This window comes from Podarcis bocagei, assembly GCF_964188305.1.
Source record: "Podarcis bocagei genome assembly, chromosome: 11".
NCBI lineage: Eukaryota > Metazoa > Chordata > Lepidosauria > Squamata > Lacertidae > Podarcis > Podarcis bocagei.
In genome coordinates, this window is record NC_138136.1 from 62,777,476 (window position 1) to 62,797,600 (window position 20,125).

Here is a 20,125-nt window from a genome sequence, read left to right on the forward strand (position 1 = left end):
ATCTCCGGGGACCTGTTTTAAATGCTGGTGGTGGGGAGCAAAGCCTTTCCCCCCCTCCGGCCTTCAGAAGAGGTCCAGGAAGGCAGGCGGGGGCCGAAAGGCTTTGCTCCCCACCGCCAGCATTTTAAAAGCAGTCCGGCATAGCAGGGAAGCGCTTCCCGCTATCGCCGACGGCTTTTGAAGGCAGGCGGGGGGGGGAAAGACTTTCGCCCCCCGCCGGCCTTCAGAAGAGGTCCTGGACCTCTTCTGAAGGCAGGCGGGGGGCAAAAGTCTTTGCTCCCCCCTGCCTGCCTTCCCAGGGGCTTTTAAATCGCCCCGGACAGCGGAGAAGTCCTCCGCTGTCCCGGGGCGATTTTAAAATGCCGCCCGCCAGCATTTTAAGATCGCCCCAGACAGCGGAGAAGTCCTCCGCTGTCCCGGGGTTTTTTAAAATGCTGGGGGTGGGAAGAAAAGCCCTTGTCCCCCCCCCCCCAGCCTTCAGAAGAGGTCCGGGGACAGATTGTCCCCGGACCTGGTCTGAAGGCGGTTTCCCTAGGAACGCATTAATTGATTTTCAATGCATTCCTATGGGAAACCGTGCATCGCAAGACGAAAAACTCGCAAGACGAAGAGACTTGCGGAACAAATTAATTTCGTCTTGCGAGGCACCACTGTACTTCTGCTTCATTGACTATGCAAAAGCATTTGACTGTGTCGACCACAGCAAGCTTAAAATTCTTAAAGAAATGGGAGTGTCGGATCACCTCATCTGTCTCCCGAGAAATCTCTATGTGGGACAAGAAGCTACAGCTAGAACTGGATATGGAACAATTGCTTGGTTCAAAATTGGGAAAGGAGTATGACAAGGCTTTATATTGTCTTCCTGCTTATTTAACTTATATGCAGAATTCATCATGAGAAAGGCTGGACTGGATGAATCCCAAGACGGAATTAAGATTGCTGGAAGAAATATCAACAACCTCAGATATGCAGATGACCACATAAAGTGAGGAGGAATCAAAGAACCTTTTAATGAGGGTGAAAGAGGAGAGCGTGAAATATGGTCTGAAGCTCAACATCAAAAAAACTAAGATCGTGGCCACTGGTCCCATCACCTCCTGTCAAATAGAAGGGGAAGAAATGGAGGCAGTGAGAGATTTTACTTTTTTGGGTTCCAGGATCACTGCAGATGGTGACAGCAGTCACGAAATTAAAAGATGCCTGCTTCTTAGGAGAAAAGCAATGACAAACCTAGACAGCATCTTAAAAAACAGAGACATCACCTTGCCGACAAAGGTCCGTATAGTTAAAGCTATGGTTTTCCAGTAGTGATGTATGGAAGTGAGAGCTGGACCATAAAGAAGGCTGATTGCCAAAGAATGGATGCTTTTGAATTCTGGTGCTGGAGGAGACTCTGGAGAGTCCCATGGACTGCAAGAAGATCAAATCTATCCATTCTTAAGGAAATCAGCCCTGAGTGCTCACTGGAAGGACAGATCCTGAAGCTGAGGCTCCAAGACTTTGGCCACCTCATGAGAAGAGAAGACTCCCTGGAAAAGACCCTGATGTTGGGAAAGATGGAGGGCACAAGGAGAAGGGGACGACAGAGAACGAGTTGGTTGGACGTGTTCTCGAAGCTACGAACATGAGTTTGACCAAACTGCGGGAGGCAGTGGAAGACAGGAGTGCTTGGCGTGCTCTGGTCCATGGGGTCACGAAGAGTCGGACACGACTAAACGACTCAACAAAAACAACCACTTTAAATGTAACGTTATTATCATCAGCAATTATATCCCTTCACTCTAAGGTCCCAGGCTGGTTACAACAATGAAAACAGAACTTTAAAAACAACTTAAAACAACTTATAACCACAGAAAAAGGGAAGATGGGACCTCCGCTGGCACTTCTCTTTTTCTCCCTTGCCATCATGCACAGTCTGGAACTGGACTAATTCCTCTGAGCCAAACTTCCTACAGACCTTCTTCTTCTTCTTTGGCAATCTTTGCCAGGATCTGATTACCTTACATTATCTTAATATATTGTCAGTTGATACAGTCGGATCAACTACTGGACATTAGGGACGCCCCCGAGCCTGGTGGGGGGAGAAGTGTACTTTAATAAAAAGACTTGAGATCTCTGTATTGCAGGGGGTTGATGCTCAGGATCAGTTCCAAGTCTACAATTCTATGATTCCAGAACAGAAAAATGGTGGTGGGGCGAGTGTGCAGCGAAGTGTAAGGAAGTCTAACAAAGTTCTGTTCCCCGCCCCTTCCATGAGAAGTAGAGTACTTCACAAATATCAAATTATTGCTATTGTTATTTAAAATAAATTAGTAAATTGATGCCTGTGCTTTGCTGGTGCTTGATTGGGTAATTATTACCGTAATTAATAATAATGATACATAATAATCTATTCATTTCAAAAGAAACATCAAGGGGGTAACACAAGACAATAACCAGAACTCAACAGTCATAATCCAGCACTGATGGCAGCACACACACCACTGGCAGGATTGACAACTAATGCATATCAACTATGCATATGTTAATATTTAACCTCTTGTTAATTGTGCTGCCTTACATGTCCATTCTATATAGGACTCCATGTAGCAGTGTTTTATTTTCAAATCTCTAGTTTCCTGTTAATCACATTGCTCTGAACGTGCACTTTATATTTGACTTTCTTCAGGAACATTTTGTTCTGGATTGTTTTATTTGAAGTTTTAATGTGCTGTAAACCGCTATGATGTATGGAAGTGAGAGCTGGACCATAAAGAAGGCTGATTGCCAAAGAATGGATGCTTTTGAATTCTGGTGCTGGAGGAGACTCTGGAGAGTCCCATGGACTGCAAGAAGATCAAATCTATCCATTCTTAAGGAAATCAGCCCTGAGTGCTCACTGGAAGGACAGACCCTGAAGCTGAGGCTCCAAGACTTTGGCCACCTCATGAGAAGAGAAGACTCCCTGGAAAAGACCCTGATGTTGGGAAAGATGGAGGGCACAAGGAGAAGGGGATGACAGAGGACGAGATGGTGGGACAGTGGTCTCAAAGCTACCAGCATGAGTCTGACCAAACTGCAGGAGGCAGTGGAAGACAGGAGTGCCTGGCGTGCTCTGGTCCAGGGGGTCACGAGGAGTCGGACACGACTAAACAATAACAACAACAAACCGCTCTGAGATTTTTCTCCCTTTACAAATATAAAGCGGCATATCTTGTATTTGTTTAAAAAGCAATAAAAGTTTGTATTTAAAAAGCAGTATAGAAATAATAATAATAATAATAATAATAATAATAATAATAATAATAATAATAATAATAATAATAATAATAATAATAAATTTCCTCCCTCCCCGTTTATGGCAACGACAAGCGGCCGCAGCCAGCAACCCGGAAGCGCCTCTCGAGCCCCTCGGCTCTCGCTCTCTTCCGCGCCGCGTCATCGGCGTCGTGACGCCACGCGTCGCTGCCGGCCGGAGAGGAGGGGGGCCTGTGCGCGTGCGCGTTGGGCGGGGAGACAAGATGGCGTCGCGCTGTTGCCGAGGCGGGTACGGAGAGGGGAGGCGGCTCGTCGTCTTCGTCGTCGTGGTGGCCGCGGCCGGCGGGGACTTGTAGCTGGCAGAGCCGCGGGCGAGCGTGACGAGTACGAGTAGCAGCCGCAGCAGCCGTTATCCGGGGTGAGTAGGCCGGAGGCGGCGGCGGCGGCGGCCGCCCCTCAGGTAGGGGGCGAGTGTCGGTGGGGCGACGCGCCTCTCTCCTCGCCGCTGAGGGGTGTGCGCGCGCGCGTCCTTCTGCGCAGGCGCGCTTGGGCGGGCGGGGATGGGGAAGGGAAAGACCCCCGCAGGGGGGGGGATGAGCCCAGGCTGGCTTCGCGGCGCCCCTCGGGCGAACCTCCATCCCTGACAGGGACTCGGGGGCTTCGCTTCTCCGTCCCCCTGGGCGGGCGGGAGGGAGGGCTCGGTGGTCGCGAGAGCCCTCCTGGCCTGGAAGGTCCCGAGTTCGAGTTCTGGCCGACTTCAAGATCGCTGCCCCTCCCTCCCCGCCCCTGGGGTCTGAACGCCTGTGGCCCCAGCTCCACCCTCGCGGCCCGGTTTGTCATCCTCAGGTGGCCCTCACTGACGCTTAGTGCCTCTAACTAACTATATAGGTGTAGATTTAGATAATATATATATATGTACACACACACACACACAGATACACACAGATATATAAACACACACACACACACACACACAGTTCTTCCCTGTACTGTGTATGTGTATGATATATATATATATTTGCTTTCGTAGATTTTCACGGGTACAGGAATGTAGGTTTTGGTGTCTTCGGGTGTCTTCCCGTGTAAGAGTTGGGGTGTCTAGGCGACGTTTCGACGAGGTCTCACTCGTCATCTTCAGGCTGGTGCTTTCGGCTTCTTGTTACTAGAACAGAGCAGGATCTCAGTGTTTGAGTTCCTATAAATACTGTTGAGGGGGTGTGGTGTATAGCCTCCAACGTTCTGGGCAGAGAGGAAGTTCCTAGGTTAATGTGCCTTTTCTTCTTTTGTTCATTAATTACTTGAGGGATATCTTGAGTGATTACTTGAGTGATATTCTGAGTACCACTTAGGAGGGTCATTAGGTGTGGATTAGTTGCTAAAGCTTTCGTGTCTTGACCTCTTGACCTTGTGAAGAGTTTTTCTGAGAAGATGGCTGTACTGCACTTAGTTGTGCTCTGGCTTGGCTTCGTGTATAGGGGCGAGCTGTGGTTTTGTGCCCTGTGCCAGCCAGATCTGTGTAGGGATTGCAGGGGGGTGCAGCATCCGGAGGTGCCACTATGGTTTGGCTACTGGATGGTGTCTGTAATTCCTCTCTTTACCAACACATGAAAGAAACAGGACACGAAATTAATTTTGCAGACTCCAAATTGCTCTTTAACATGGAACATCACCACAAGAGAATAATCATGGAAGCCATCGAGATAGAGAAACACCCTCACAACATGAACAAGCGTGACGACACGTCCCGCCTGCCAGACATCTGGAAATTAGCCCTCCCCACAAAAACCGACACCAGAACCAGAGGCACACAGAACGCCATCTCCAATCAACCACACCAGACCCAAACCCAGACCCTCTCCACAGATAAATTACAGACACCATCCAGTAGCCAAACCATAGTGGCACCTCCGGATGCTGCACCCCCCTGCAATCCCTACACAGATCTGGCTGGCACAGGGCACAAAACCACAGCTCGCCCCTATACACGAAGCCAAGCCAGAGCACAACTAAGTGCAGTACAGCCATCTTCTCAGAAAAACTCTTCACAAGGTCAAGAGGTCAAGACACGAAAGCTTTAGCAACTAATCCACACCTAATGACCCTCCTAAGTGGTACTCAGAATATCACTCAAGTAATCACTCAAGATATCCCTCAAGTAATTAATGAACAAAAGAAGAAAAGGCACATTAACCTAGGAACTTCCTCTCTGCCCAGAACGTTGGAGGCTATACACCACACCCCCTCAACAGTATTTATAGGAACTCAAACACTGAGATCCTGCTCTGTTCTAGTAACAAGAAGCCGAAAGCACCAGCCTGAAGATGACGAGTGAGACCTCGTCGAAACGTCGCCTAGACACCCCAACTCTTACACGGGAAGACACCCGAAGACACCAAAACCTATATATATATATATATATATATATATATGGGTATTCTCATTTTGACTCAAGGAAATCACCATTTCCTAGTTCAGATTGCTAAAAATAAATACAGTAAATTGACAAAAGTACATAGATTCACACAATATTTAGAGTTATGCGTACCTCTGCGGCCTCCCAGAAAAAAGCACTGTGTGTGTCTGTGTATATGTATATGTGTATATATATTGTGTGTGTGTGTTTATGTCCCACCTTTCTGGCCGTTGTTGCCTCCCGTTGGCTAAAGAGGGAGAGACTGGGTCCTCTCCTGGCAACAGTGGTCGCAGAATTTGGTTTGTTTGTTTATTACTATACTTGTATACTGCTTTTCATCTGTAGGTCTCAGGGCGGTTCACAGCATAGAAATACAAAATAATAATAATAATAATAATAATAATAATAATAATAATAATAATAATTTATTATTTGTACCCCGCCCATCTGGCTGGGTTTCCCCAGCCACTCTGGGCGGCTTCCATAGAAACCAAAAAACACTAAAATATCATACATTAAAAACTTCCCTGAACAGGGCTGCCTTAAGATGTCTTCTGAATGTCAGGTAGTTGTTTATCATTTTGACATCTGATGGGAGGGCGTTCCACAGGGCAGGCACCACTACCGAAAAGGCCCTCTGCCGGGTTCCCTGTAGCTTTGCTTCTCGCAATGAGGGAACTGCCAGAAGGCCCTCGGCGCTGGACCTCAGCGTCCGGGCAGAACGATGGGGGTGGAGACGCTCCTTCAGGTATACTGGGCCGAAGATGAGGACACAAAAGGCATAATAGAAAGAAGAACATAACAAACCAACAATCCCCCCACCCATACAATAGGAATAGGAAAGAGGCCAGTTAAGGAGTGTGTGGAGAGGGTGGGGTAAAAAGTCAATCACTGGAGGGATCAGTTATTCAAGGCCAAAGCAAAGTGGGGAGTTGTATGCATTTGTGTTCTGTTCCGTCCAGGCTGGCATTCCTTCTTGAATAGCAATAGGTGACTCATGCTCCTTTGGCTGACGGATGGGAATTGTAGGATTCAATCGACTTCACAGGGCTGTTGTAAGGAATGAAATGCTCCTGATTAGTCAGAGGCCTTCATGTTGCACTATCCTGCTGTTATTAGAGCAGTCCTTAAGGTAAGCAGGACCTACCAGCTCTTTGTTGTGTGAGTTGGAACAACTTGAGTGACAGTTGCTTCCCTAAGGTGCCCTTGTGTGTTTGTGGCAGAGGGATAGAAGCAAACTGGTGATTTCCTGATTTGTAGCTCAGACTCATCTTGGTGACTAGCATATTCCAGTTCTGGAAAAGATAGTGTGTTTTGAGTGCTTTGAACAGTGTAAGCTCTGTTTAAATGTGAGTCGTTGGCTGTTGCAATGCAAATAGCAACAGAAGTTCCCACGTTCTGAAATCTCACCCTTGTTGGTTCTTGATAAGTAGTTTAAAGGAAACAATTCATTGGCCTCTGACTTGCATTTTGAGGGAGATAATGAGGGTGTACTTTGTAAGGATATTGTAGAGATTACTGTTCTCAGAGCAGACTGTAGAGCAGGTGACTAAGGCTGCCCAACAGAGGAGATGTTTATTTTATGGAGATATATTTGTCATATATATCCTGCCTTCTTCAAAATAGCTTAGAGCCTTAGATCAGTGTTTTAGCCCAACTACATTTACTTGAGGTACAGAGTTCAGGTCTCGCTCCTTCCCTTTGCTGAGTTTAATGGCTGAATTGACTTGACTGTGTGGAACACAGCACTGTCACTGTTTAATGCAGAGTATCAGTATTTCAAAATGTACATTTCTCCTGAAGTGAGGAACTGCATCATTTGACAGGTAATAAATTTTTGGCTGGTTTGTTCAAAGCATATATGTGTATTTATTTAACAGGATATGCTTCTGGCTGTTTGAAAGGGTGGAGGGGTCCAGGGTGCTGGACTTACAGAGCTTGTGTGTCTTGAGAAAAAAAATCTCATTTTTGACTGGTAAGATCCCAAAGTATATAAGCATTCTGTCATTTTAATGTGGAGTCCTTTTCTCAAACATCCCATGTGAAGTAGCTTCCCATGTGAAAAATCTCTTGGGTCACATTATTTATTGGAAACCTTGCTCCTGTCTCAGAAAATATTTATGAAAGGTTTGAAGAATGGGAGACTTCATTTTGTATGTGATATCCCCCAACTTTGATCCTCCAATGATCTCCTTATATCTTGAGTAGAGCCTAGTAGCACAGTTTTATTACGTGCGTGGGAATAAGCCCAGTTTAACATGAGGTCTCCATGTAAAACATGCATGGGATTGTGCTGTAACTAATACAGTACTACTATTTTCCACTCGCTTCAGAATTGGGAACATAGGTCACCACCTTTCTCCATACACTGTTGCAGGCTTTCATCCCGAAAGCCTTCCGTCCTGTCTTTGGAGTAGAATAATGCTTTCACTGTTCTCTGTAGGTAGTTTTGTCAGTTGTGTTTACTAGGTACTAGGAAGGGCTGCGCAGAAAGGCCTTTTTCTGGCCTGGCGTGGATTCCAGTCAGCTCAAAACACACACATACTGTAAGGGACATGGATCCCAGCGGAAGTAAATACCTTTTCTAATCAATGTCCATTATCCGTGAAACAGTGTACTGGTTAAAGTGCTGGGCTAGAACTGGGGAAACCCAGTTTCAAATCCTTGTTCTGCCCTGAGCTCACTGAGAAGACCTGGGCAAGTCATACTCGCTTAGCCATACCTACCTCGCATAGCTGTTATGAGCATAACCTTTGGGGGGCATGTGTGCTATTGTAAGCTCCCTCAAAGAAGAGCAAGATTTAAAATTAAAAGACAAGAGAATTCAGGTGAGGAATGCTGTGCTCTGATTGGCTATAATAGGCTGTATTCTTTTATTTCTATTTTTGAGTTTGCCTGAGGTGGGGAACTCTGTAGGTGATGACACCGTTAATTAGTGTGCAGTGCAACTTCCTCTTACTGAGTCACAGTTACTTCATTTGGCGTGTTGTCTTCTCATGGGTTCCTTGCCAGTCCTTCAGACATAACCTTTTAAAAAATTAGCAGAGGTGATGATGAATGGGACTTTGTTTGGCACAATTAACATACAATCTTAACAGGCTATATATCTACAGTATATATTTATTTATTTAATTGATTGATTATTGCTGTTATATTCCATCTCTTACCAGAGGACCTCATGCTGACTTACATGGTACTTGCTCTCTCCATTTTATCCTCCCAACAACTCTGAGGTAGGTTAGGCAAGAAGTGACTTGCTTAAGGTCCCACAGTGAGCTACAAGGCTGAATAGTGTTTTGAACTTGGTGCTCTGAATCCTAGCCCAACACTGTGAACACTAGAACACACTAGCTTTCCAAACTATGGTTATTTGGAGCATAGTAAAGTCAGTGTTAGAAACTGGGATAGAAAAGCTAGGAGCCAAATGGCTTCTGGCACCTGGGTTGTGGGTGCCAAAACAGGAAATCTAGTCCCCACTGTGGGGGGTCTGCAACACATTTTATTTATTATTTTAATAAGCATGAGTTAATATGCAATTCACTTTTGCATTGACACAAAAGTGTCATTGGTAACATACTCCAGTTTTCAAAACACTCTACTCTTTATTGTTAAACTCCTTTAACATATTGTCTATCCCTAACATATACTTTGAGGTTTCAAATCTCATACATTTCAGTAATCCTTGAGTGTCAGCCAGGTTCCAAAAATGGCACACAGAGTTTTTGAAGTGCTCACAAATGGTGAATATTTTGGTGCAAAATGTCCCTGGCTCCCTGCTAATTTCAAGCCTTGAGTAAAGTTGGAGAAATGAATCTTCTCTTAAAACTAAGGTAGCACTTAGACTTGATGATAATGTGTGCAGCAAGAATAAATTCATGGCCTGAATAACTTTTCACTTTGCATTTATAGATGTTAGCCATGCAGATAAAGGGGGACGAAACACACTTGCTGATTCCAGCTAAGTCACACCTAGAGTAGACAAGTCCGTTGATTTCCCTGGGTCTGTTCTGAGTATGACTGAGTTGAACATCACCCAATTTTATGCAAACATAAGATTCTTGCAAACTAAGCAATGTACACTGCTTGCAATGCTGTTGCAATTTAATCTTCTGTAGAAAGTTAGGGGAATGCCGAGTATTTTGGCTTCCATCCTAAGGCTGGCATAATAAATAGCAAGCAAAAAGTAATCTGAATCATGAGTGTTCTTTAACTTCAGATGTTAACATGTGTGCTGTCTTGTGACAGCTTTTAAAAGAAACATTTCGACTGAGGTTTTCAGATAGGGAAAATGCTCTCAGTGTTCTTCTGTGGGATGATACTTACTTTGAAAGATGTTGAGGAGCTTCAGGAATTAAAAGGACTCTGAACATTTTCAATCCTAACATTGTTTACCTGAAAGTAAGGTCTATTGTTGTTCAGTACAGCTCACTTAATTCAAACGTGTTGAGAGTTGGAGGTGTCAATCTCCGTGATACCCTGGCAGCTAGGGCCTTTCCAATTGTCCATGTGGGCAGTATTAAGTTGAATAGACATACAGCAGGACATTAGAAGCAGAGATGTAAAAATGTGTTCTTGTCGATGTTAAATCCTTGACCTGGTACAGAAAAAAACACATTGATTAAATGATTGTTAAATGGTGCAAGTCTCGCTCTGAAGTCAACCAAACACTGGTAAGAACAAATAATAGTGCCTGCTATGTGGCAGTGTGGGCTGCAAAAAGGTTCATTTTGCAGTTCGCATTATGTTCTCTAGTAATAATAATAATAATAATAATAATAATAATAATAATAAATTTTATTTATATCCCGCCCTCCCCAGCTGAAGCCAGGCTCAGGGCGGCTAACAACAATAAAACAGTATAAAAGTATAGCATAAACAACACTCCAAAATCATTCATTATAAAATTAATTGAATCAAGGCACTGGCAACCATTGGGCCAGAGCTCCGTGAAGATTGCCGAGGGAGGGAGTCAGGCTGTGCCCTGGCCAAAGGCCTGGTGGAACAGCTCTGTCTTGCAGGCCCTGCGGAAAGATGTCAAGTCCCGCAAGGCCCTGGTCTCTTGTGACAGAGCGTTCCACCAGATCGGAGCCACAGCCGAAAAAGCCCTGGCTCTAGTAGCAGGCCAGTGGAGTTATCTTGGATAGTCTGGAAGTTACTGGCTCCCCGTGTGGGGTAGGGACCTCTAAAGCCCCATGAAAACCCACTGTGGCGATCACACAGGGCCCCCCGGACGTTTGACAGTCTATTGACCCTGTGCCACCACTGTGATTGCTTTCTTCGCTGCCACCAACCCGTTTCTTACGGGTACACACGGAGTCCAGACAGTTGTTAACATTAACAAATAATCAAGTTTATTTTATCGGCATGAACAAGCTTATGGTTTCAGTTAATTTTTCTTGGCAGTTTCTTATTCTTAGTTCCTTAACTGTCCTATTCGTTCCTAACAACTTCAAACTGATTATCTCAACTATCTATCTATCTGACTCCATCTAATAATTCCTCTCACTCTTTCACCACACAACTCGACCAACCCACAGGCTATTCCTGCCTCTTCCTTCTTCAACTCTCAACTCTCAACTGACTTTCACACAACTCCCCCTCTAACCCTAACTACTCCTATCAGATTCCACTGGCCAATCACACCACCCTCCTTTTAACCCTTTCCTTATGACCCACCTTGGAGGCATTCGCCACACCCACCCTAGACATATTGAGGATAAAGTCGCTTGACTTTGGAGGGACGTTGACTCTTTGCTTGTTGCATCTCCAGTTGAAGTACCCAGTGCCACTATTGGGAACGGTTTGTGGAATCATTTTCACCTTCGGCCAGGGGTCGGCAAGGCTTACCGGGCATGGACCTGATCACTCCCCCGGAGATCCTCCGTGGGCCAGACCGGCGCAGTGCGACGCCGGAAATCAGGTCTGCGCATGTCCGCGGCACCGGAAATCATTCTGCGCATTCCCAGATGCTCAAAATTGCGCCTGCGCAGAAGCGATTTCGGGCATGCGCAGAAGCGATTTCCGGAGCCGTGGAAGAGAGTTCCTGTGCCGCACTGCGCCGGTTTAGTGCAGCGCGCGGGGACTCGCCGAGCGGGCGGCTTGGGTCAGGGGCAGCTCATGGGCCAGCTAAACAGCCTCCGTGGGCTGCTTCCCGCATGATATTTTATAAATTTGTTTCTTCGTTGAGAAAGAGCATGTCTTTGCAATAATGTTCACCATCAAAAACATTTGATTCCATCGTGCTCTCACACTGAAAATTTAGGTTTTCTAAACCTCATTTTTCCGCCAAAAAATACATAAACTACATTTATACATTTCTTTAGGCATTTATAAAATCTTTTGAGTGCTGGTGTATTTTTTCCTGAAATCCTCATCATGTTATTGAGCTCTGTGTAAAATTTCAAAGAGATCTGATCATTGGTTATAGAGAAAAAATATAAAATGCACACAAGGCCGAGGATCTCAAGAGGAACAGAAACACTGATTTCACGAAACTTTGAAGTGCTATAAAATTAAAACCATTTGAGATAGAGGGGAAACATTTAAGGGGGTTTCTTTCAACCATAAGGGAAGGGTGTACACCATGTTTCATCAAAATCCGAGACGGTGGGTGGCGAAACCCTTGTTTTTTGCGTTGATTTGATGTAGAATGACTCCAGATGTTTAACTGATAATTGATCACAGTCAGTCCTAGTGATGCTAAATTCTCGAGAATAATCTTTTGGAGAATATTAATGAGAATATTAGAGATTTTCCTTTAAAATAGGAGAATATTCATTTTAATGCATTGAAAACGATATAATTAGTTAATATACATGTTTATTCATGGGTAAACGTGTTCAGATGGCAACCAAAAACTGTACAGATACTTTTATTCAATGGGGCAATGCCGCGAAGGTTTGATACAAGTAAATTCAGTAATAGGCTATTTTGTGCTTCTAATAGCTCTAACACTTAATAACCGTTTTGGGCTCTAAAATACAGCTTGATAAAACTATATGAATACATATAAAAAAGAAGCTGTTAACATTAAATAAATTATTATATGATCATATATTTCAGTATGTCAATTTCTGGTAAATGGCACCTTTTACCATTGAATGGCACAGCAAAAACCAGTTACTGGCATTAAATAAAAATATAGAAACGTCAACTGTTTAAATCAAGGCCACCTCACATGCTGTTACCCATAATTGTATAGGCCTAGGTAATTTAAGTGTATAAAGCATTAAAGCGACTCTGTAAAAAAAAATATCACACTGTATGTCCAAGGGTATAGAATTGCTAAGAATAAAATCACACCAAAATAGAAAAAAAGGCTATTACATATAGTTGAAATACATATGAATCCAAATGTTCATCAAATTAAATGAATAGCATTTTTAAAACTAAAAAAAAGAAATATGTTTTCTGTAGTTCACATTTCAGAACTGCCAATGGTGAATGAGACAATGCTCAGTAATGTAACTGGATCAAAAAAAAAATCATTACTCATTACTTACACTCGCAATATCACAGCTTGACTTATTATTTACTAGATTATTTTAATGTGGGTTGTAAAACTGATTCTTACATTAGAATTTACAGTTCGTGGAGAACATTCTCCGGAGAATTTTCTAGCAGAGAATATTCTCACCTCACACCACTAGTCAGTCCATCAAAATGTCGACTAGACATTCCATTTTGGCGACTGTAACCTTGGTTCAAGGAGCCGTAGGGTGCCTAGCTTATATATTGGAGTTTTCAACACTGGTTGTGGGATCAGTTTCAGCTTATGCTGCCAGCTGAGCTTGAATCTTTCCTACATGGATTATTGTTTTGTGCCATTTAGGTCATGACCCTTTGGGTGTAGCCCGTGTGTGTGTTTTCTCAAGGTAATAATCTTGCACATACTTTGAGAATGAGTTACTGACCCAATGACAGACAGCAGTTACTTATTATGGTAGAAGACTGTTCTACCCTGTAGCTGTGCTGTGTTAAAAATTGGACTTGCTTCAGTTGCCAGAAAATCAGCCTGGATGAAGGCTTCATGGTCCTCTGACCCTTGTTCTTTGGGGGGGGGGGAGAAAGGCACAAATGTTCTTTGTGTACAGAGAGAAGCAGTGGATTAATAGGCGAACATCCTGTCTGTTCAACACCATCCTATGAGTAATTTGTATGAATGGGCAAAACTACCTTTTAATGATCTGGAAAATCTTTGGATGAATGAGAAGATGGATATTATTGCAGACTATCTTGGAATAGTCTTAAGTGTGAAGTACCTTTTAATTACAGATAGGTAGCCGTGTTGGTCTGCCATAGTCAAAATAAAAAAATTCCTTCCAGTAGCACCTTAAAGACCAACTAAGTTAGTTCTTGGTATGAGCTTTCGTGTGCATGCACACCTCTTCAGATACACTGAAACAGAAGTTGCCAGACCCTTCTATATAGTGAGAAGGTGGGGAGGGGTATTACTCAGAAGGGTGGTGGGAATGGGAGATTGGCAGATAGCTTTTAATGTAACTCGTTGTTACAAGGGCAACACAAGAAGACCACAGCAGGGTTCATTGTGCCTTTATTGCAAATCAAAATTCCAGGTGCCTTAAAAATAAGAGAGAGAAGCCTTTGCTGTTCATGTGTGTCCTAAATTTTCTGTTACAGATTTTTGTCGATCTTGGTTGGGTATGCTTGCAGTCACTAGCAGACAGCAACAAGCAACAAGTTTGACCTGAACCTCCTCAAAAAGGTCAAAATATCTCCCTAAGTAAAGCTCAACAACTTTGACCCGAATCCCCCCAAAAAAAGGTCAACAACTTTGACTTTCTTCCCTAAAAAAAGGTCAACAACTTCCACCTGAACCCCGCCCCCGGGGTAGATCACTGACCATTCCAGTAAATTGTGGATATTATTATATTTGTCCAACAGGAGAATTGTTTTTTATTTAACAGATTTATAAACTGCTTCACAGCCAAAGCTATTGAAACAGTGTACAATAAGATAAACTACAAGTAATTTAGATTTTTAAAACAATAAAAACCATTGGTTACAATTATAGAATTAATATTTCATTAAATGACTGGGTCACATTTCTGGGGAAGGGCTTCTTAAACCAAAATGTCTTCAGTAGCTGCCTAAACATCAAGATGCTAGGTGCTGGTCTAATTTTGGCTGGTAACTGATTCCAGAGGCCTGGAGCTGCAACAATAAAATCCCAGCTTATAGTGCACCCCTGAGGCATGTGGTATTTGCAGCAGTGCCCCATCTGACAATATAGGGGCCGAAGTCATTTAGGTAACCTGATGCCAAGTTGTTTGCCTTGCACCCGTCTTTTATTTAGGAGTAGAAATCCACTTAGCCAAATGTCGTACTTGGTTACTCAGCCTTAAATACTGTTATTATATCACTACTGAGAACTTTGGGGGCTTATCTACTATGTGAGAGGCAGCTGTGCCGCAGTGTTTTTTCTTATTCTGGTCACAAATTTCCTGTGGAGCAAACTTAAGAGTGGCTGGAACAGCGCGCCCTTTGGTTCTCCAAGAACTTCTGTTGTCTGCACGTGGCCATGAAGCATGGGATTTATTTTATGAAGTGAACAGCCTTGGCTATGGCACACTGGGCGATTCAGTCAAATTGGAAATGTGCAGTGGACGGGGATGGGAAGGAGGTGGCATGCAAAAACAGGGAAAATATTGGCATGCACTAATTGGCATCATTTTGGCTGTCAAAATGACCATCCGCATGATGCCCACATCTTTTGTTCGGCCTTTTTGAAAAAAGGCTTATGCAAATTACTTTGCATAGCAATAATAAAAGAGCCCTATGTTTTGAGACCCAATGTTTATCTGGTCCTGCAATATATTTTTTACAACATCAGTTACCCAGCTGTCATGCCTCTATAAAAAGCTTACAAGTTGGGCATGAAAGCCACAGATCTCACATAGCATTTGTGTCTCCTGATATCTCCCTCTAGGTGGGTTACTGTTGCTTATTGGTGGATGAAATGTACCTAGGCCCAACTATCGAAAGTGTGATAAACAGGATCCTAGCCCTACTCAGCTTCATTTTGTAAATTGTTTGCATCTGATTTGTGTTTCCATTGAAATACTAAGGGAAAGAGGGCTGGTTAATTTAAGGGAACCGAGCATTAGCTTGTGATGATGTGTGTTGTCTGCTTAATTCTTACTGATTTGCAAAAGCTACTATAGTATGAAAGATAAAGGCTGGCTTATTATATACACCTCATTGAGGCTGAAGGTGAAAGATGGTAATTAGTATGGAATTGCATAGTTGCATGAAGACAATAAAAATGTATGACTTAATGTTCCCTGAACGAAATCCAATTACAGGTTAAACGTGTAACAGAGAAGCTGAACATTAAATGCTCGATTTAATGTGCGAGAGAAATATGAGGCAAACCTATTTGGGTCTGCATGTGAGCAGGGAGAGATATAGAGGTGGTACTTAAGGGCAAAATGAGAACTTCAACAACTGCAGGATTCCTCTCCCTGAATTTGCTTCCAGCATACAAAGAGACGTTGCAGACAGATTACAGGTTAAAAGCCACTCTCTGTCTACCTCATTTCTCCCGAAGATCTCTTTCAGCCATTTAGGTCCACTTTGACCAGGAAACCAAGTACAGTGGTACCTCGGGTTACAGATGCAGACTCCGCTAACCCAGAAATAGTATCTCGGGTTAAGAACTTTGATTCAGGATGAGAACAGAAACTGTGCGGCGGCAGCAGCGGGAGGCCCCATTAGCTAAAGTGGTACCTCAGGTTAAGAACAGTTTCAGGTTAAGAACGGACCTCCAGAATGAATTAAGTTCTTAACCCGAGGTACCACTGTACTGGAGCTATGCTAGAAGAATGCAACTGGGAGAAGAGTTACAGAAGGATACAGTAGTGGCAAGTGAGAAAAGGCTTCTCTCCAAGGACCCCAGGCCTTCTCCTTATTAGGTTTAAATATGCTCTTTTTCATACAATAAATCTACTTTTGATTTATCTTTGTTGACCCAAGTCTTCAGTAGACGTACCACCAGGTTAGCCACCCCTGATCTACGCATTAAAAATTCTATGGTTCATTTTCATTAGGTTTATCTTTATGAGATGAAGCCAGTTTACTCCCATGTACAGAACTGGGCTTTCCCATGGTCACGCAATGAGCTCATGGCAGAGGAAGGGCTTTTAAATCAGGGCTTGACCTGCTCTTAAGTCCTAACAAATCTACTTCAGGCATGCTGAAGTCACATTGTAGTCTAAAACATCTGGAGAGCTGCAGATTGAGGAAGGCTGCTGTTCTTTCTAGACCACGCTGGCTGTCAAAAAACACTGTTTTGAATCAGGGTCCTAAGAGTAATGGTGAGGAATTTTGCATCCTTAGGAAATGCTTCACAAATGTTGCTTCTCTCCCAACAGCATTATGTTCCATGTGACACAGAGAGAATGATTTGCAAACACTCCATTTTTATATACATGGATAGTTGCACCACTTGTCACAACAGATATATCAGTGTGTCTCTTCCAAACTCCTTTTAAGAAACATTTCTCCCCCTCAACCTTATGAAGTGGTCTATGAAGTACAGCTGTTATGACAATAGTGTGGAATAACAGGTACAGTCAATGAAAGATCAGATCAGAAGAATCTTTATTTGCATCAGCTACTAGCCATAGCAGTAAAATTTTAAAAAAATGTACTGGAATAGTACAGAATATGTATACAAAATACATTTTGGAGGTTTACATCAATAATCAAATAATAGATCTTACTCTAATTGCCCCTGCTAAATTTTTTTGCGGTTTTTGCTCTCACTTGAATGACAATCAATGAAAGGTATTCTATAGTCCAAGTCCATGCTAAATTGGATCCGGTTTATAAGCAGTGCAGTTTGGGGAAAATGGGGAAACTTTCTCCCCACCCTGTCCTGATTCATTCAGAACTGCCCAATTTCAGAGGAGTCTCCTGTTGAATCACTGTATAAGAATTGGTCTGGACATACCTCTGTTTCAAACTTGAGTCTGTTGAGTCCTTTATACCAGAGAGAGTACTGTGTCTAGATATGTTTGGGGTTTATCAGGGTTTTTAATCTTCATGTCCACTGTGGATTTATTTTAATTTATATTTATTAAATTTATATACCACCCTTCATCCAAAGATCAGAGGGCAGCTTACAGCATTAAAATTTCTTTGCATAAAAGTGAATGTCTTTTGAGTTTACATTTTTGTCACTCGGGATACGGCAGGATAAAAACTAAAAAGTATATTATTTTTTGCGGTAATACACAGAAAACAAAATGCCCAAAGGAATGCTGTGTCATTGTTCTGACACAGATTTCAATACAGTGATAATTTCACATGACTTCACGTTTTTCTTTCGGCTGAAGCCAAGTGGTTGTGCTTTGTTCAATATTCCCAAAACCTTCATTTTTTTGAGGGAGAGACTCCTTTTTTATAATCCCTGTTCAGTTCTAGCCTGTGTCTTGCCCCAGTAATGTCAGGGACTTAACTCATCCTTTGATTTATTTATGCCTCAAGTAATGGGGGGGGGGGGAGTGTGTTGCCGTGTCCATGTCAAAAATACTCTTCAGAATACAGTACCTTGGATTGCCTATAATCAAGTGCCACCACCTCAGGTTTTCTGTTGCTGGTAAAGAATAGGAGCAGTTTTGTTGCAACAGGATCTCCTCCAGGTAAGGCCAGGCCTTGAGTTACACAGATGTGCATGTGTGGAAACACTTTTGAAATACCCAGCACATCTGTAAGATTAGATCAGTAGCATCCAGACTTGCAGATTTTGATCATACTGAAAGCGAAGCCTTTAGGCTTGAAGTTTCCTTCTGTCTGCCTGGTGTAAGCTGTGTTGTGGAACGAGTACGTTTGTATACCCTTGGACATTAGATTGTTGAAGGGGCAACAGACAGACCCTTGCTTTGCTGATAATTGATACTGACATTTGACAGTTTGTGGCATAGAGGTTGTGCAGAGGAAAGGGCTGTTGGGTATAGCTGGGGGGGGGTCTTGATAAACTGACACTTCATGGTTTCTTGCAGTCATTTTTGCTGGAGAAGCTGTGGATTTCCTGATTGCACACTAAGAGTTGTGCTAACATGCATGCACAAATAGCATAATTGGGATCGCAATATTTTTGATGCAGAGTTTGGAGAGGACTGTAGTAAGGAATGGAGTAATAGCAATCTGAGCAGTCACAGTGGCAAGTTGTTTCACAAAACTTAGTGGCCAAAGGAGGCACATTCTCCCCTCCCCTCCACATAAGGCCCTCTCCTCAATTTTGTTTCCGATTTTCATAACCCTTTTTTTAAAAAACAAAAACGATGATAAGTAGGATCTAAATTTTTGTGCCAGATCTCAGGTGTGTAGAACACAGGGAACTCTGTTGATAAAGAAGGTTGTGTTACCTGTCACATTAAAAAAAGCTGAACTAATATTTACGGGATGGCTCCACTGGATGGAGAGTATGTGTTGGAGGTGTGATGATGCAAGGTCACTAATGCTGTTTCAAAATGTCTTTCAGATTCTAAATGGCTGCTCCGAAGTCAAGGTCCGACTTTCATGGTAAGTGAAATGTGTGTCTTTTGTTTCAGGTGTGGCAAGGGGAGGCTGTCTTTCTAAAGATAGGTTAGGGTGTTCCTAAGCAATTCGATAGGGACGCAGGTGGCGCTGTGGGTTAAACCACAGAGCCTAGGGCTTGCCAATCAGAGGGTCGGCTGTTCGATTATCCGCGACAGGGTGAGCTCCCGTTGCTTGGTCCCTGCTCCTGCCAACCTAGCAGTTCAAAAGCATGAAGTGCAAGTAAATAGGTACCGCTCCAGCGGGAAGGTAAACGGCGTTTCCGTGTGCTGCTCTGGTTCGCCAGAAGCGGCTTAGTCATGCTGGCCACATGACCCGGAAGCTGTATGCCAGCTCCCTTGGCCAATAAAGCGAAATGAGCGCCGCAACCCCAGAGTCGTTAGCGACTGGACCTAATGGTCAGGGGTCCCTTTACCTTTACCTTAGCAATTGGATAAGAAATATTGTGAAGGTATCCATGGAAGAGCTGGCTTCATTGTTGTTTTTAAGCATTTACACACAACTTTCAGGTACACAGTGTCCCAAAGTGGTGTACAGAATGTTGAAAATGAAACTGTGCCAGCAAATAGATTTATACAGCATTAAACAGAATAGCAGTGTGAAGCTAAGTAAAGCCATGTGTCAGAATGAAGCATCTTGAAAAGTAAAGTTTAACTGGGCACTGTAATGATAACTGATGGTGACAATTCAGCTTCACAGGGGGTGAGTTCCAGAGGTTTGGCACCACAGCAAACAAGGTCCTTTCCTGGGTCACCCCTACTTACAACAGAGTTGGGATCTGTAACCTGAGATGTGGTGAGGATCTCTGGTCCCAAAATAGTAGTATTGATTGGAAGGCATTCCCTTTTGACTAGTGACCTGACTATAGTAGGTTCCGTCTAGTCAGGGGTCAACCTAAAAATAAGCCATCTT

The 20,125-nt window shown here is 43.4% G+C and overlaps 1 protein-coding gene and 1 long non-coding RNA gene across 2 annotated transcripts in view; one reads left to right on the forward strand and one right to left on the reverse strand.

Annotated features, from left to right (window-relative positions):
• The first annotated feature begins 3,462 nt into the window (after positions 1 to 3,462).
• Positions 3,463 to 20,125, forward strand: part of UBAP1 (ubiquitin associated protein 1) — a 33,828-nt gene continuing 17,165 nt past the window's right edge. Inside the window, exons 1-2 of the mRNA XM_081212983.1 lie at positions 3,463 to 3,655; positions 19,158 to 19,198. Coding sequence (XP_081069109.1) covers positions 19,165 to 19,198 — 34 coding nt within the window. The 5' untranslated portion in view covers positions 3,463 to 3,655; positions 19,158 to 19,164. The remainder of the gene's footprint in view (positions 3,656 to 19,157; positions 19,199 to 20,125) is intronic.
• LOC308597452 lies at positions 9,145 to 11,533 on the reverse strand. Its single transcript, XR_014013000.1, has 2 exons — positions 11,165 to 11,533; positions 9,145 to 10,244 (listed from the first exon to the last, which is right to left on the reverse strand). It is a non-coding gene; the product is annotated as an uncharacterized lncRNA (long non-coding RNA).